The sequence below is a fragment of the Phyllopteryx taeniolatus genome, chromosome 18 (genome assembly GCF_024500385.1).
Source record: "Phyllopteryx taeniolatus isolate TA_2022b chromosome 18, UOR_Ptae_1.2, whole genome shotgun sequence".
NCBI classification, from domain to species: domain Eukaryota; kingdom Metazoa; phylum Chordata; class Actinopteri; order Syngnathiformes; family Syngnathidae; genus Phyllopteryx; species Phyllopteryx taeniolatus.
This window is the reverse complement of record NC_084519.1, coordinates 18,416,563-18,434,235: the sequence shown is the minus strand read 5'-3', so window position 1 is coordinate 18,434,235 and position 17,673 is coordinate 18,416,563. Positions and strand designations below refer to the sequence as shown.

Sequence of the window (17,673 nt, the reverse complement as noted above, 5' to 3'; positions counted from 1 at the left end):
AACAGGTGGGTGCCATCATTGCTTCCCTGAATTGCTCAGTCATTCACAAGCAAAGATGGGGCGAGGTTCACCTCTTTGTGAACAAGTGCGTGAGAAAATAGTCCAACAGTTTAAGGACAATGTTCCTCAACGTACAATTGCAAGGAATTTAGGGATTTCCTCATCTCTGGCCCATAATATCATCAAAAGGTTCAGAGAATCTGGAGAAATCACTGCATGCAAGTGCCAAGGCCGAAAACCGACATTGAATGCCCGTGACCTTCGATCCCTCAGGCGGCACTGCATCAAAAAACGACATCGATGTGTAAAGGATATCACCACGTGGGCTCAGGAACACTTCAGAAAACCAACGTCAGTAAATGCAGTTCGGCGCTACATCCGTAAGTGCAACTTGAAACTCTACTATGCAAAGCAAAAGCCGGCTTCTCTGGGCTCGAGCTCATATAAGATGGACCGATGCAAATTGGAAAAGTGTTCTGTGGTCCGACGAGTCCACATTTCAAATTGTTTTTGGAAATTGTGGACGTCATGTCCTCCGGGCCAAAGAGGAAAAGAACCATCCGGACCGTTGTGGACGCAAAGTTCAAAAGCCGGCATCTGTGATGGTATGGGGCTGTGTTAGTGCCAATGGCATGGGTAACTTACACATCTGTGAAGGCACCTTTAATGCTGAAAGGTACATACAGGTTTTGGAGAAACATATGCTGCCATCCAAGCGATGTCTTTTTCATGGACGCCCCTGCTTATTTCAGCAAGACAATGCCAAACCACATTCTGAACCTGTTACAACAGCGTGGCTTTGTTGTAAAAGAGTGCGGGTACTGGACTGGCCTGTACCAGTTGCGAGGGTCAACGGACCTGTCTCCCATTGAAAAGGTGTGGCGCATTATGAAGCGTAAAATACGACAACCGAGACCCCGGACTGTTGAACAGCTGAAGCTGTGCATCGAGCAAGAATGGGAAAGAATTCCACCTCCAAATCTTCAACAATTATTGTCCTCTGTTCCAAACGTTTATTGACTGTTGTTCAAAGAAAAGGTGATGTAACACAGTGGTAAACATGACCCTGTTCCAGCTTTTTGGAACGTGTCGCAGCCATCAAATTCTAAGTTTATGATTATTTGCTAAAAACAATCAAGTTGACCAGTTTGAACATGAAATATATTCTTTGTAGTGTATTCAAATAGAGATGTTGAACATGATTTGCAAATCGTTGTATTCTGTTTTTATTTATGTTTAACACGCCGGCACAACTGGTTAGTACGTCTGCTTCACAGTTCTGGGAACCGGGGTTCCAATCCCGGCGCCGCCTGTGTGGAGTTTGCATGTTCTCCCCGTGCCTGCGTGGTTTTTCTCCGGGCACTCTGCTTTCCTCCCAAATCCCCAAAACATGCATGGTAGGTCGATTGAAGACTCTAAATTGTGCATAGGTGTGAACGTGAGTGCAAATGCTTGTTTGTGCCCTGCGATTGGCTAGCGACCGGTTCAGGGCGTGCCCCGTGTCTCGCCCGAAGATAGCCGGGGTAGCGCGACCCGTGTGAGGAGAAGCGGTAAAGAAAATGGATGGATGGACAACATCCCAACTTCATTGGAATTGGGCTTGTAGAAATATATTTTATTCAAAAATTCTTCAATATGTATTTTTACTAACATATAATTTATCAATTGAGTTTTACTTGAATAATTGTTTTTTAATTATTGTTATTTTTATAATGAACAATGATATTTAATTTTTTTATTCATAATCTTTTAAAATATAGATTTTTAAAAATCAATATCAACCAATACATTTCTTAAATGTGTTTCTCATATCTCAACCCTATCAAATAGTAATTATGACGTTTCGAAAAGACAGTTCAAATATCTGCTGTAGAGTAGTTAAAGTATTTTTTCTTCTTAATGCTTGAGAAAAAATAAAGCTTTGAAAAAGACTAGTTTTTTTTTTTTTTTCTTTTTCTTCAAAAGTTTTGGTAAAATGTTTGTTCGAGTTTTCCAGTGTTTTTTTCTGCCCTTCCACTTATTCGATTTCTTCTTTTGTTGTTCCATCTGTTGCCAAGGTGACCTTTGCCACAAATCACACAACTCTGACGTCGGCATTTCCCCCCCCCCCCCCCTCCTCGCATTTTCGCGCGGCGTGATGACGCCATACTTCCGTGACCAAATGTAGACTTTTGAAAACACGGCTGACGATTTGGAGCTTTCGCCTCACTGAAACTGCTAACTTGGAACTCATTTCACGTGGAAGTTGAGCTAAACGTGGGACGAAATCGTCTTTGGGGGAAGCAGCGCGGCACGTTGGTCGGAGTTTGTGCAACAGAGAGGATCCGAAAGCAGCGCAAACCGCACTGGAAAGTCAAGTGTCTCGTCAGTAACGCGCACACAGCTCGCCGGGGGTTGCCTAATAATGTGCAGGACATTGCCACTGGGGCTTTTTCCGATTATACCAATTTACCAACGAAAAGTGATCGCTCTAATAGGTCAGTTTTCTCTCATTCATTTGATACGAACCGCGTCAAAAAACACAATTTACAACCCAAATTCCAAAACGTGTTGCGTGAAAGTGTTTTCACGTATGTCTTCGTAGTTTCTCTTCGAATGTTTTCATCCAATCCGTTGCCGCCATGTCAATGCAATCTTCGCAATCGGTAGACTTGAAATGGTGCCTGCAGACAAAAATTGTCGCGTTTTCAGATGACGCGTTCGATTGCAGCCAAATTTGGGTCACGTCAGGTGCACCCGGTGAGTGGCGACTTTTCCTCATTCAACTACGACTCTTTTTTTTTTTTTTTTTTTTTGCCTATATTGAAAGTCTGGATGTTTTTTTTGGGTTTTTTTTAGACAATAATAAATGAATGTGCCAATGACAATTAGTTGTTTAGCAATTGCGCCAAAATGGATGATATCATTGGAAATGACTGCCAGTTATGTTTTTTTGTGCAAAAAAAATCCATAAAATCAACTTGTCAGTGAAATATGGACCATTAAGACGCCATAGCTCCTTTAAGTTTCTGAAAAGTAAAAAAAAAAAAAAGATTTGACACACCACAGAGAAAAGCGTTGTTTATAACGCCGCCAAATGTGAATGATTAGAGTATTTAAAAAGTGTCTGAAATGAGACTTCAAAATCCAAATGGAGCCTTTTTTTTGTCTCCTACTGAATGCACTGAAACTCCGCCCTGCTCGACTGTCAAATGTCAATCAAAGTCCGACCTGGAAAAATGGAGGCCAATTTGTCTGGCATCAAAAACAAGACAGCAAAGAGCAGGTTGGAATGGATCTCTGCTGTCTTTATTTGAATTCCGCCCCTCTGTACGTGGCACAATAAAACGCTAGCGTATGTCCCGCCAGCTCGTCGCGGGGCTTTTCCACGCTGCGACAACGAGGCGCTCTAAAGCGGCTCCGCCGGCACGCTGGCTGTCAAGTTGGACTTTTGAAATGATTGCATGCGGCAACGTTGTCGTTTACAGTAGCACGACAATATGATGAACAGCGAAGAAGAATGACAAGACTTTCAAAAGTATGCTTTAAGACGTTTGAGTGTGGGAGGGGTAAAAGTACTTTTTCCAAAGTTTTTCTATCTGGTCCTTTTAGTATTGCAGATTTTTGACCGATTTGCGGCGGGTCCGGGACCCCGCGATAAACGGGGGTTCACTCTATATTATAACGGCCTCCTTTTTTCATACACAGTCAGACAGATATCTTGTACAGAATGGCGTTTGCAAATTGCGCAACGCTTAATCCTCCCCGCCCTTCCCTTCCGCGTAATTATCATTTATTCACTCACTCATGTCATCATCTTTTTTTTTTTTTTTTGCAGTAAAAGGCGAACTCAACGGCGGCTCGCCTAATAAGGCGTGCGTGCGTGCGTGTGCCAGGAATGTTATCGCCGTGTCACGCCCGGCTATTGTTCAAGTGCGACCGACCGGCATGGAAATTTCCACAAATGACAGCGATTCCGTCGGCTTCGGTCGTGGCAGCGATGCCGTCGCGTCGCCCAAAGCTGCTACGCGCCTGATATCATGTGTCTATTAATAGCTCCTCACACCCCCCCCGAGGACGGGGGGCATAGCGGCACAAATAGCAGGTGCCTGTTGTGTTTTCATTTTTTTTTGTGTCATAACAGCAGCATCAACAGCGGTAAAATTAGACACCGATGACGCCAAAAACGCGTCGGCTCCGCGGCCCGGGGGAAGAGGAGGATGAGAAGGAGGAGGGGGGGGGGGGGCGGGGGGCGATGATGTTGTCGTGAGGTAGACTGAATTGTGATGATGATGGTGATGGTACCAGGCAGGTTCACCCACATGCCAAATTGCGACGCTTCGAAAGGAACATTTAAGGCGCAGGGGGGAAGTACGGTACAGTACACTCTGTACTGAAGCACAAGTACGGAGACTTGTGTGAAAAAACAACCCACAAAAAACTGGTTTGGTTTGTTTATTTTCTACCGAAGCGTATTGCATTCACTTGGATTTAAAAAAAAAAAAAAAAAAAAAAAAAAAAAAACCTCTTTTTCTGAGTAATTTTTTTGAGGGCTTTGTTTTTTGAAATATTTTTGTCTGTTTTTGGGAATATTTTTCTCTGTTTTTCTGACTAATTATTTTTCTCAGTTGTTCTGTCAAATCCCCCCCCCCCCCCTCCTGTTTTATGACTATTTCCCCCCCTGTTTTTCTGAGTATTTATTTCAGTTTTTCAGAGTTATCAGGACACACGGAACTCACGCGAGAACCTGCGAACCGCGAGTGACTCTTTGCGGCCTCCGTAGTAAGCAACATGACCGGCTTATTTAGTCTGATTGAGTTTTATTTAGATATGGGTTTAAGACACATGAGCCACAAAGATGGTAATGTTATTAGTCGTTAGAAAAAAAAATTGCCAGAAAAACAGAAAAAAATGTTCCAAAAAAACAAAGCCCTCCAAAACATTGACAGGAATTCGAATTTTTGGGAATTTGATGCCTCCGTTTGCATTGGGCTTTGTGTTTTCATGGAACTTTCTAAGACTCCCAACACTTTTTGTTCGAGTTTTTCAACAAAGATTTTTCTATTGTCTGAAGATTTAAATGAAAAAAAAACCCAAAACATGAACGTGTTGCAAATCCCAAAAGCTGTTCATTGAACGTATGCTTTCAACGATGTGTTGGCGTTTGTATTATTTAAAATTCGGACTTAAATGGAGTAACAAAGCACAAATACTTGAGTTAATTCCACCACTGCCAGACTGTTAAAAGTGACTTAAAACATTTCGTGTGGCGGTCATGAAGGTTTTAGGATGGAGATTGTTCAATAAGTGAAGGGGAAATGATTTCCTATTGACAAAATGTACTTTGCGAGAACCAGTTTGAATTGAAAGTCGCGTGACAGAACTTCATATCCTGTTCTGCTTTGGCGAGTCCACATTCATTCGACTCGCGGTTTGCGATTTCACGTTCTCGAGGATTGACGGCAGTCGGCGTGTCGCCGCCTGCGACCTTCAAGGAATTTCCCCGGGAAAATAGGCCGCGTCGGCGACGATGTCACAGCAGTCGCTAGGAATTCCACTTTCTGGCCTCCAAAAAAGCAGAGTTGGACTTCTTCTGTTGCAAAGCGGGGACGCAAACTACATTTGACGTACCGATGCTGGCCGGAAGCGGGACACGGGCCAGAGGAGCTCGCCAACGGGGTCAGTAGTTTGTTTCACTTTCATTATGTGACTGTGAGCTGAATTCATTCCACAACCAACTCCCAACACTCTTCTCTACAATTCATCTTTGCCCATCCAGATGAAAATAAAGACGCCATTCATCACTGCTTGCCTCCGCCCCTCAAAAAAACCAAAGACGCAATGTTTTGAAACCAGAAAAATAGCACTTGATAGTATCGTACGTCATAAAAACATATTGCAGTGATTGCAGTGATTCAATAGGGTGGGAGAGGAAAACCGTGCACGTGGGCGTCTTCTTTTCTCCTCGTCAAAGTGATGTGATACGCGAGTGAGAAGAGGCGCGAAGGAATACTTGACGAAGCCTCTTTCGATAGGTTTCCAAAATCCTCCATCGCGCACTCAACCAAAGTGGCACACGCCGCGTTTGCTGACGTCTGGAAACAACACTTCTTGCAGGTGTTCTACTTGACGTCCGTATGAGTTGAAAAAAGGCTGCGGGTGGCGCCGAGGAGGTTGCTATTCTTAGAAGCCGTTTGACGCAGCGAGTTGCGACACCGGAGGGATTTCTCCGTCCAATAATTGTCCTTCTCGCGCCTGCTGGGCTCACGAACGACGACGTCTCCCTGGAAACCGGACAGTTTTTGCGGAACGGGCTAATCCGTGAGCCGCCAGCCGAGAAACCCTATCTTCTGCTGGGATGCGACGATTGCAATGAAACGTGATCGGAAGCATTTATGAGGTCAGAACGCGTGTCCCTGGATGACATTGGGATGCTAGAAAATGCGCTTCGTCGTTTGGGTCAAATGGCAGTGACCCGGATGGAGTTCATATTTAACAGCCTTGTTTAAATCCTGGCCCACTAAACGAGGTAGAAAAGCACGAGGGAGGTCAGGAGTCAGGACTCGATATAGACTGGCGACCAGTTCAGGGTGTTCCCCGCCTCTCGCACCTGGGATGGGCGACAAATGAATGAATGTTTATTTATATGTATATGTATATGTATGTGTGTGTGTGTGTGTGTGTGTGTGTGTGTATATAAAATATGTCGAGCCATCCATGGGTATGCAGGTATGCTGGCGCCTATCCCAGCTGACGCGGGGCACACCCCGAACCGGTCGCCGGCTCACATTCACACACCTACGGGTCTTCAATTAACCTAGCATGCATGTTTTTGGGACGTGGGAAGAAACATGCGAACTCCACACAGGCGAGGGCGGATTTGAACCCGCAACCTCAGAACTGTGAGGCAGATGTGCTAACCAGTCGTCCACCGTGTCTACCGTATACATGTGCGCGCGCACGTGTGTGTGTATAAATGCCCCCCCCCCCCCCTCCCCTTTAGAATGTGACGTGTCCTTGCAGTTCCTCCTCCGACCTACTGGCGCCGCTACAGCCGGCTGCAAACCGGTTGTTATCGCCTCGGCCGTAGCAGGAAGCTGTTAAGCGGAGCTGGCACCGGCTGGTTGGTTGCTCGGTCTGCGAGGTTTTTCCAGCCATGGCTCGGTTCGCGGCGCTCCTACTTTTACCGGTTCTCATTGAGTCGGCGTCCTCCATCTCCTTCTCCTTGCCGGTCAACTCGAGGAAGTGCCTGCGGGAGGAGATCCACAAGGACGTGCTGGTCACCGGGGAGTACGAGATCAGCGAGTCGACGAACACCAAAACCAACCTGAAGGTGAGCCCCAAGGAAGGAAGGAAGGAAGGAAGGAAGGCCGCTGAAGCGTTTTGCCTCGGAGCAGGCATTTATTCCGACTAACACCTTTTGGCAAGTGCGAGGCAAAATGGAGGCCTGCTGGCCAAGCTCGCTCTTGGCTAGCAATGTGGCTAACACCAAACGACGACTTCCTGGTGGAAAGGAGCTAATTAGTTGGAGCTAAGTGACGTCAGCCGCAGCTGAACACTCGACAGCGCATTTGGCAAACGTCGTTTGGGGCGAATATTGGACACGAAGCGTTCGCGTGGGGCAGCCGCGTCCGTTTTGGCTCCGCCGGCTGTTACACGTCACGCTTACAAATGGCAGCCGCTAACGTTAGCATGTTAGCACCCAGCTGCACGCCAACTGGGAACGGGACGTTGAAAAAACAACATTCCGCGAAAGAATCCTTTCCCATTGTTTGGGATTATTGTGAGAAATCACGAGCGTCGACAACACTAGTAATGACATTCAATTGATGGACATTGGTCGACGCTCGTGAGGAAAATGGATGTTGCACAGTTGTGCATAAATGCCCAAGAATCAATTGATGCCTTCAAATCAATTCAGTTTGATGATAAACTTCCGTAATCGAGTAATCAACAATTAGTTTTTGCCAATCGATTCAATGTTTCGAGCCATTGTTGAACTTAAAATTGTCCAAATCATCCAATGTCAGCCTCTCCACAATAAAGGTTCCGATTCATGTCGTCCTTCATTATCATTTGTATTTAATCAAAAGAAGACCTTTGCGAACACAATTATTTCCCATATCATATGTAGGATGCTTGTTTTTGTGTGTGTATGCATAGCTTTTCATTGTTAGATCCTTTTAGATACCTGTAGTTGCAAAAAAATGACTCTGCTACGGGTGTCCATAAAGCCAATTTTAATAATGACATTATTACAAAAGCAAAGGATTGGGCGAATCTGTGGAAAGAATGAAGAGATGATGTTACAAAATCAAACAGAAGTGATGTGCTGTGAAAACTTGACTAATTTTAGTGCATCTGGAAAGTGTTCGTAGCGCTTCACTTTTGAAGACATTTACGATTTGGAGGGGGGGGGGGGGAAACAAATGGAAACCATTTTGGAATTGGCTTTCACATAACACAATGTATGCACTGTGTTTATGTGTACGTGTATGTTAAAGGAATTCTTCTTTCCGGTATGTTTGTCTCTCCTCGTTGCAGATCACAGATTCCGCCGGGCATTTGCTGTACACCAAGGACGATGCCACCAAAGGGAAGTTTGCGTTCACCACGGAGGACTACGACATGTTTGAGGTGTGCTTTGAGAGCAAGTCGCCCATGGGTAAGTTGCTTCTGATTGGACAAAATGCTACTTTTGGGGGGGGGCACCCATCATAACTTTGATGTTTGTAAAGGAACTGGAAGAGTGCCGGACCAGTTGGTCCACCTGGACATGAAGCACGGCGTGGAGGCCAAGAACTACGAAGAGGTAAGAGTCGTCACATCGCGATCACGCCGGTGCGATCTCAAAACGCCGCTCGGATCCGCTCGCCCGATACTCGAAATCAAGTGACTTGACTCGGATGCAAAAAATAACGCGATCGGGACATCCCTGACGTAAATATTACTCGGGTAATAAATTGCATGTATATTTATGTTACGGAGCAAAGCAGTTACTGAATCATAACCAATTTATTTGTGCATTTGATGCATGTCAACTTAAACTGATGTCCTGTTTTTGAATAAGGGTGGGGAAATATTTTTTTTAATGGGTTTCATTGATTAATTGGGGGAAAAAAGTTGACAGATTAATAATCGTTAGTTGCAGCCCTCAAACGATCCCTGTAATAATATTATTATTATTATTAATACACTTCAGCTCTACAGATGCCATGTCTGCAATAGCGGCGGTGTGTTTTAATACAGATGTCTACAGTGACTCATAATAAAAATCATCCATTCATTTTCTGTGGCGCTTCTCCTCACGCGGGTCGCGGGCGTACTAGAGCGTATCCCAGCTATCATCGGGCAAGAGGCGGGCTACATCCTGAACTGGTTGCCAGCCAATCGCAGGGCACATACAAACAAACCAACCATTCACACTCACAGTCACACCTATGGGCAATTCAGAGTCGTCAATGAACCTAGCACGCATGGGATGTGGAAGGAAACCGGAGTGCCCGGAGAAAAGCCACGCAGGCACGGGGAGAACATGCAAACTCCACACGGGGGGGTGGGGGTGGGATTCAAACCCCGGACCTCAGAACTGTGAGCCGGACACACTAACCAGTCGTTCACCGTGCTACATAAAAATAATCACACCTGTTTTTTTAAAAATTTTTTATTATATCTGAAGTAGGTAAAAAGTAGGCATCTATACAAGTGGGCACATTAATTTGTGGAACTATTTGAGGAAAATCGGTTCTATTCAATCTGTCAAAGGACATTGTAAATCAACATGGCCCTTAAACATCCTTTGGCTTTTTTTTATGGAGACAAATATTTGGTTTGGTTCACTTAGAAAGTGCTTGTAGGTGCTTTCGTAGCAGCGCACATTAGCAAAAGCTTCATGTGGAGCACTGCCGATGCGACAAATCTTGCAGAAGCCACGGAACTGTTGCGTTCTCACACCACGCTTGATAAGAAGCAAATAGCGGTAATGCTGACACGGCCGCGGCGCGCTGCTGCGAGCTCAACTCAAGCGGCAAGCTCACAAGACTTTTTTTGTTTTTGTTTTTTTTGAAGCACTTTTATGGGTGGCTTCATTCAGAAAGGAGCGTGGATTCCTCGGGGCAACACCAATCGTGAAAGAGTATTTTTCTGTGCAATTATAATGGCCGTCAACTATATGTGGAGTTTCCCTATTCGTGGTCTGCCCCCTGAATCGCGGGGTTCGCTGTAGTTGTCGATTAATTTGACGTTCAATTAGTTGTCGAGTAATTAATAGTCGCACCTGTAATACGGATGCAGTTTTAGCTGCATGTGCTGAGCTGTGAATAAATGTATTATTATTATTTTTGTTTTCATTTGATAGTTTTGTACTTAAAGATGAAATGTCCACCTACCGAGGACCTCTCAGTTCAAGCAGTTGAATTCTTGATTATGGACAAGTCGAAAAGGACCTGGATTTTGTTCCAAGTGTTAGACTGACACCTACTGGATGAATCTTGTAAAAACTTGTATCTGCTTTACGGTCATTGACCAGGCTGATATTTGTATTGATTGGCGTGCACTTTGTGAGTCCAGATCGCCAAGGTGGAAAAGCTGAAGCCTCTGGAGGTGGAGCTGCGGCGACTGGAGGACCTCTCGGAGTCCATCGTCAACGACTTTGCGTACATGAAGAAGCGAGAGGAGGAGATGAGGGACACCAACGGTGAATTGATTTCTTTAGCTCAGCTGTTTTTAACCGGTGTGTTTCCACCAGTCATTGTGCGTCCGTCTGCGCCAGTGACATATAGCGACGGGCGCAACCGTGAACGCTCCTCCGCTAGATGGCAAATGATGCAACTAAGCACGGCATCCAGCTGTTGCCGTTCAGTACACGAAGTAGTACGTGAGGAAGTACAGTGGTGCCTTGAAATCCGAGTGACCCCAATTATTTTTTGCTTTGACTTGTGAACAAAAACTTGCACGACGAGTGTCGTACGGTGGCAGCGAATTCGCTTCGCAACAAGCAGAAATTTGGCTGCGTAAACAAGTCTTCAAAAAAAAAAAAAAAAAAAAAAAGCTGCAAGCTGTTTATTGCCACTTCGGTCAAAACAAACGGAAAACAAAGACGATTACACGTTGTGTATTTGCCACATGACTTTGCCTTTATCTTAATGCTAACACGTAATGGGAAACGTCATAGACGGGCTAACGAAGAGCAACAATGTCTTGCTGCTACAATTTAACCCTATGAGCAACAAATGTTTGACCATAAATGGTGCAGCAACGAATGTAGACAACAGTATAACAGTACTCACAGACATATATTCTCGATCCACTGCGAAAAACGGCTAATATTGCTGACGTACAGAGGCGCGTAGACCGTCGAGGTGTACAGCAGGGATACCGCAGTTTGCGCTCATCCGACGTATACGTCGTCATAAGGATGCAGAAAACAGTCAGTGCAAAAAGATGCTCCAAACTGATAAATGGAAGAAAATGTTGGCTGTGGTTGGACAAAGTCCTTGAACTTGATGAGACCTACGTGAGAGCGCGGCCATATTTACTTGCGTCAACGCGGCGCCTCGTGTTTGTGCGCGTGCGCGATTTGACGCCTTGTTTTCTCGGCACGCGTGTGACATCACAGATGCGTTCCGTCCATAGGCAAGGACAGCATAAAAAGATCGGATTTAGCAAAAAGAACCAAACAAAATTGGCCATCCGTCATGCCCAGCAGTGTGAACGTAGCCTTTGTGGTATTAGAATAGAATGCCTTTTATTGTCACTCTGCAACATGTCCAATGAGATTGAAATGTAATTGAATATTGCCGTCTGTCCTTGTAAATGAACTGATTTCCGGCCCCGTCCTGCCTCAAACAGAGTCCACCAACACGCGCGTGCTCTACTTCAGCATCTTCTCCATGTGCTGCCTGATCGGGCTGGCCACGTGGCAGGTGTTCTACCTGCGCCGCTTCTTCAAGGCCAAGAAGCTCATCGAGTAGAAGGCCAGCGAGGGCTCTTCAGAATCCGGCTCCTTCGCCGGGCTCTGCCGACGCGTCCTAACAAGCATCCTCCGCGGACGGCGAGTGACGTTTTGGGTGGGGGGAAGGGGTGGTGGGGCGGGGAGGGGGGTGCTTCAAATTCTATTTTTTCAAAGATGCCGGACTAACAGGAGAAAACCCATTGGGCCTGCTTTGTTTTGTGGTTTGAAACATGACAAGCGCGCCGTACGAGGCGCGTCTGTCCGCACTGTTCCCAAATGTTCCGGCTTCTCACCGACGACGAGCTCGGTTTTGTTTGGAGCGGACGTGCCACGGGAATGTTGCCGAGGAGTTCCTCTTTTTCCAGTGAAGGCTATTTGAACGTGCGCTTTGTTTGTGACGTCGCTGTACTTACTACTTCTTCTGTGTTAAGTCGCTCCATTCGCGTACTTGTCTTTTTCTTTGGATTTTTGTTTTCATGCTGTAAATGCCCTGTGTCACAATCTGCGTTTATTTTTGTTTGAATGGGTTTGTCACTGTAATATTGTCCTTTTAGTAACGAATTAGGTCACCATCTTTGAACTCCGGCATGTTATGATTCTGCCACTCACCAAAAATGGCCGACAACGAGCGGTATTTGTAAACAGCCTGGACGAGACCTGATTTGTATGTGAAGTCTGCTCTCCAGGCATTTACACACTGCTAGCTAAATTAAACATTTGACGCCATTAACAAGCAACTCTTCCCAATTTCTAGTACTTGCAGATCCATCCAATGTATGTTAGTTTTTGATTTTTGTTCTCTTTAGAGCTACTTAGGAGGCGTGGTTACGTGGGTTTATGGGAGGTTTGCTGCTGATCTGATGGGCTTAATTATGAAGGCGTCTGCCATGGGGATCTTTTAAATGGCGACCGTGTGCATTACGAATGCGCAATTGGTGATTTTTATGTTGACTGGTGCATTTTGTAAATTTGTGTTGGGCTTTTACTCAATAAAGTATTGGATGGATTTCCTTTGGTAGCTCGACTGCATATACTGCAGTGTCTGAAACTAGAAAAAATGGTATGTTACACTTGGTTGAAATATTAAAAAATACATAAGCAGAAACTCAATTCTATTGCAAAAAAAAAAGTAGCTACCACCATTTTACCTACAAAATCAACCATTTGGTTCAGATACAGTTTGACACAAAATTGGTACTATTAATAGCACTTAGACCCAGTGTTATGCACTTTATAGAAGAATTTTAACTTTAATACTTCTTTTACGAGGTGGCTCAAATGCGTCAAAGGTTCCATGGGATAAAATTTTGTTTCATTACAAGCCTGAACAAATCTTGCATTTCAATTTACGCACCAGTCGTTCAGGAAACCGTTAATAAAATAAACTACTAGTTTTCATTTTAGAATGTTATAAGTCGGTCGGTCCCTGAATGCATCAGCGAGATCTCAGCCAATCAGAGAACGCCTTAGTCGCCGTGACCCGGATGTACCACCTAAACACTTCCTGGTTTGAAATGGCCGACTTGCCGACAAGCGATAAACTCACGCGATAACTTCTTTTGTTTTGTTGTTCTCGGCACAACAAGTCGTATTTGTTGCTACAATGCCGGGTGGCGATAAAGAAACCGACCTGACCGAGAGAGTCGAGGCCTTTCTGTCCGACTTAAAGCGAGGCGGGAGCGGGACCGGACCTCTGCGGGGCTCGGCGGAGACAGCCCGAGAAACGACCTCCTTGCTCCGCAGGATCGCGTCGCAGGCCCGGTGGAGCAGCGCAGGTACTTCACGGTCCATGGAAGGCCGTTTGACCTTTTTACATGATCCTTTTATTCAGCTTAAAGTCTAGGCACTCTTTGCCTTCACTGCTAAGACAACGCACTAGTAACGCGTTAACACATTAGTTAACCATCTGTAGGCTACTCGTACTACTAGTGGAGCGCTAGATGTGAAACTAGACCCTTGACGGAGTTTATCGGTGACATCTCAGGCGACCTGATGGAAATCATCCGGAAGGAGGGCAGGCGGATGGCCGCCGCCCAACCGTCGGAGACCACCGTCGGGAACATGATCAGACGAGTGCTCAAGATTATCAGGGAGGAGTATGCAAGGTGAGTCGCCTGGAATTCGAAGCTGACATACAGAATTCTGGAAAAGTCCCTTTTTGATGGGTCTCTGGAGTGCCTGTAAATCGGCAATGAATCATCCATTTCATTCCTAATTCACCCCTTCATCACAAAAAGAGTCTCAAAGGGCTTCACAGGCCCACGGTTGACAAAGGTTGACGACGTGGAAACCCCCAGTCAACTTAAGATCCCGAGGTATTAGTCTCCCCCGGTGCTTACAGTTGTTCGAAACGACAAAATGTTATTAATATTACCACCAAGAATACTTTGGGGGCAAGTAGCACTTCAATGAAATTAGATCTTATGAATATTCTAAAGAATCATCAATATAGCACTCCTCTTTAAAGCCTTCCTTGTAAGACACTAATTGATACTTTTTGAGTTTTTGGTACGAACCCTGCGTATCTCGACCGCGAATGTAACGCTTCTCCCGTGTACTACTGCACCGTCCGAGCTTTACATCCAATTAGCACAACCGGTGCTACGGCAACCCGAATATTAGTTCCTCAACTACTACTGCGTTGTCTCAGCTATCAGCTTGCACTCTACTTGAAGTGTCGTTACATTTTGCACGACAGGTCTCGAGGCAGCAGCGAGGAGCTGGACCAGCAGGAATCTCTCCACAAGCTGCTGACAACAGGAGCGCTCAGCGAGGAGAACTTCCGCCAGCATTTCGCTCCCCTCAAAGCCAACGTCATCGAGGCCATCAACGAGCTGCTGACGGAGCTGGGTGAGTCGCTTACTCGCGAAAAGTTGCCGATGTCGGGCTTTCGGCGGAAGCGCGGCGTGCGGGGCTCGGCAACTAGTTTTCACCGGTGGCTAGGCGTCTGCGGCTGGTTTTGCCGAGATGCGAAAGTTGAATCGCCGGTGAACGTCGGCGCGCTATCGCAGATGTAACAGCAAATGAGGAATAGAAGTAGGGTCATCCCGAAATTTGGCCTAAAAGCCCAATATCTAATAATGTTTTTTTCTGCGAGTAGCTATCCGTCCTCTGTGATGTCTCGGTCTTCCGGTCCCGGTTTGAAGAGCGTGGTTTTTGCAGACGGGACGACGGACAACATCGCCATGCAGGCTCTGGAGCACATCCACTCCAACGAGGTCATCATGACCATCGGCCGCTCTCGCACCGTCGAGGCCTTCCTCAAGGACGCCGCACGCAAACGCAAGTTCCACGTCATTGTCGCCGAGTGCGCGCCCTTCTGCCAGGTAAGCCGCACAATCGATAGGAAAAACGTCCCTTTTGCCCCTTATATACTATCAGAAATACTTTTTTTTCTTTTCTTTTTTTATAACTTTAAGCATCACTGGTCTTTATCACTACACAGCTTATTTTACCCAAATGCGACTCATAAGAGTCAATAAAATCCGGACTAGTGCGGATCAATCTGCACAGATTTGCCTTGGACTGGTTTAAAAAAAAAAAAAAAAAAAAAGATATCTTTACGTGACGAATAAATGTTTAAAAATGTTTTACAGTTATGTACAATTTTTATAAAAAATAATGTAAATACATTTCGAAATATATTGAATTGATCTTAAAATGCAATAAATAATTTATAAAATCTATAAGAATATCCAAATCAATAAAAAATAACAAAACAATAATACAATTAGATTTGTATTCAAAACATTATACAGGCAAAATTTTTTTAAATAGAGGTCCTGAAAAAGTATGTAAATAAAAAAAAAAAAAAAGGTTTTCCCTTCTTTTGTGCCAAATCACAATAATATTTTGTCTTTCCATCAGGGGCACAAGATGGCCACCAGTCTGTCAGAAGCTGGCATTGAAACGACGGTGATCGCAGACGCCGCCATATTCGCGGTCATCTCTCGCGTCAACAAGGTAACGGAAACGCCGCACGAGATGTGGCAAAGTCTCGAGCGCAGAGGTCAGCGCGTTTGTCGCGCCCTCAGGTCATCATCGGGACACAGACGGTCCTCGCCGACGGGGGCCTGAGGGCCGTCAACGGCACGCACACGCTGGCGCTGGCGGCCAAGCACCACTCCACGCCGCTCATCGTTTGCACGCCCATGTTCAAGCTCTCGCCCCAGGTGACGCCGCGCACTCGACAGACGCCGGCACGCTCCCTCCCGCGTGATTCTGAGCAGCACTTTGATTTCAGTTCCCAAATGAGGAGAACACCTTCCACAAGTTTGTCTCCCCGCATGAAGTTCTTCCGTTCACTGAAGGTAACGTGACGCAACTCGCACGCAGCTGATCAGGCAAACAAACGACTCGGCTTAAATTTGACCCCATTTGACTGCAATCAAAAGACCTTCAAAGGTCTTTTCTTAACTTTCTTAAGGGGACCCAAAAGACACACAACAATGAAAATATGCTTTTCAAGTTTGTGTTAACAGATGCTGATCTGTCGTGTGTTGTAATGGAGGGAATATGGAAAGTGTAAAACTATAAGTGCTGTTAATGTGTGTACTTTTTATGGGACAGCGTTAACAGTTTTCAGGAGGGAGCTTGAAACCGTCCCGAGAACTGTCTGTGGTGCCGCCACATTTGCTCAGGAACCCGCACAAACGTGCACTTCTTGCTTTTTCAAAGTTGACGGGGTCTCGCAAAACAGTCAAATGGTCCAAGTCACGTACGTCGTCACCGCTGGACGGAAACCTATGTCCAAGTAGAAGCGATTTCATATTTTTTTTTTTGCAAATGACGAACCAATTTCAAGTGTTGAAAATAGCTTGAGAAGAAATCTTTTACCTCAAGAGAAGTGTTGTCAAACTCCACCTCCTCCCTCACTCTGCAGGGGCCGTGCGGCATTATGTCACCTCAAGATTGACGGGCAGGCAGGTGCATTTGAATAAAAAAAAATGTTTTGGTTCATAAGGAACTGGTCAACCACGAAGAGAAGTGTGTGCAGATTCAGTCAGATCATCGTTTTGCTGAGTGCATCCCTCGTGGCTTCACGACATTGGCGAAAGAGATGGAACCCGCAGTCCTTTTCTTTTGTGAAGTATGAATCTGAAAATAATTGACTCATAATTTCCATGAAACGTTTTTTGAAAAACCCCTGAGAAAGTGGGGGGGGGGGTCGGGTCAAAAAAGGCAAATAAGCGGAGGTGGGGGGATTGTGCGACTAACGGGGGTTAGGTTAAAAAAAAAAAAAAAAAAAGGGTGGATTTGCGAATGTGCGGGGGTCCACGTTGCCATTTCGGAGATTCTGCCTGTGTGTCCGGCGCATCGGTACAGGTGCCCGCACGGGTACCGTGTGCGGACGCAAAATGAACAATGGACATTCACCGTGGACGATTTGTGTCTTAGGGGAGATCCTGTCCAAGGTGAACGTGCAGTGTCCCGTCTTCGACTACGTCCCGCCGGAGCTCATCACGCTCTTCATCTCCAACTTCGGCGGACACGCGCCGTCGTACATCTACCGCCTCATGAGCGAGCTCTACCACCCGGAGGATCACGAATTGTAATCGGTTGCATCAAAAAAGAAAACGAGAGTCAAATGGATATTAAACAAGTGATGTCTTTGCGATGTGTTTATTTGTCGCCGTGTGGGCGGGGCTGCTCTTGGATCTAAGAAAAAAAGATTTTATGTAATGTGTTTTGAAAGGATCTCAAAATGGGAACGTATTCCAAAAACCTTTGGCACACAGCAA

General features: G+C 45.6%; 2 protein-coding genes across 2 annotated transcripts; both read left to right on the top strand.

The window, feature by feature from the left end:
* The first annotated feature begins 7,032 nt into the window (after positions 1–7,032).
* Positions 7,033–12,938, top strand: tmed10 (transmembrane p24 trafficking protein 10). Its single transcript, XM_061753574.1, has 5 exons — positions 7,033–7,312; positions 8,524–8,644; positions 8,718–8,791; positions 10,549–10,675; positions 11,830–12,938. The coding sequence occupies exons 1-5, from the start codon at positions 7,136–7,138 to the stop codon at positions 11,949–11,951; spliced, it is 621 nt and encodes a 206-aa protein (XP_061609558.1). The 5' UTR covers positions 7,033–7,135; the 3' UTR covers positions 11,952–12,938.
* A 480-nt stretch (positions 12,939–13,418) lies between these two features.
* Positions 13,419–17,546, top strand: eif2b2 (eukaryotic translation initiation factor 2B, subunit 2 beta). Its single transcript, XM_061753573.1, has 8 exons — positions 13,419–13,707; positions 13,917–14,037; positions 14,631–14,782; positions 15,095–15,258; positions 15,800–15,895; positions 15,967–16,104; positions 16,176–16,242; positions 17,330–17,546. The coding sequence occupies exons 1-8, from the start codon at positions 13,536–13,538 to the stop codon at positions 17,485–17,487; spliced, it is 1,068 nt and encodes a 355-aa protein (XP_061609557.1). The 5' UTR covers positions 13,419–13,535; the 3' UTR covers positions 17,488–17,546.
* Positions 17,547–17,673: the final 127 nt, after the last annotated feature.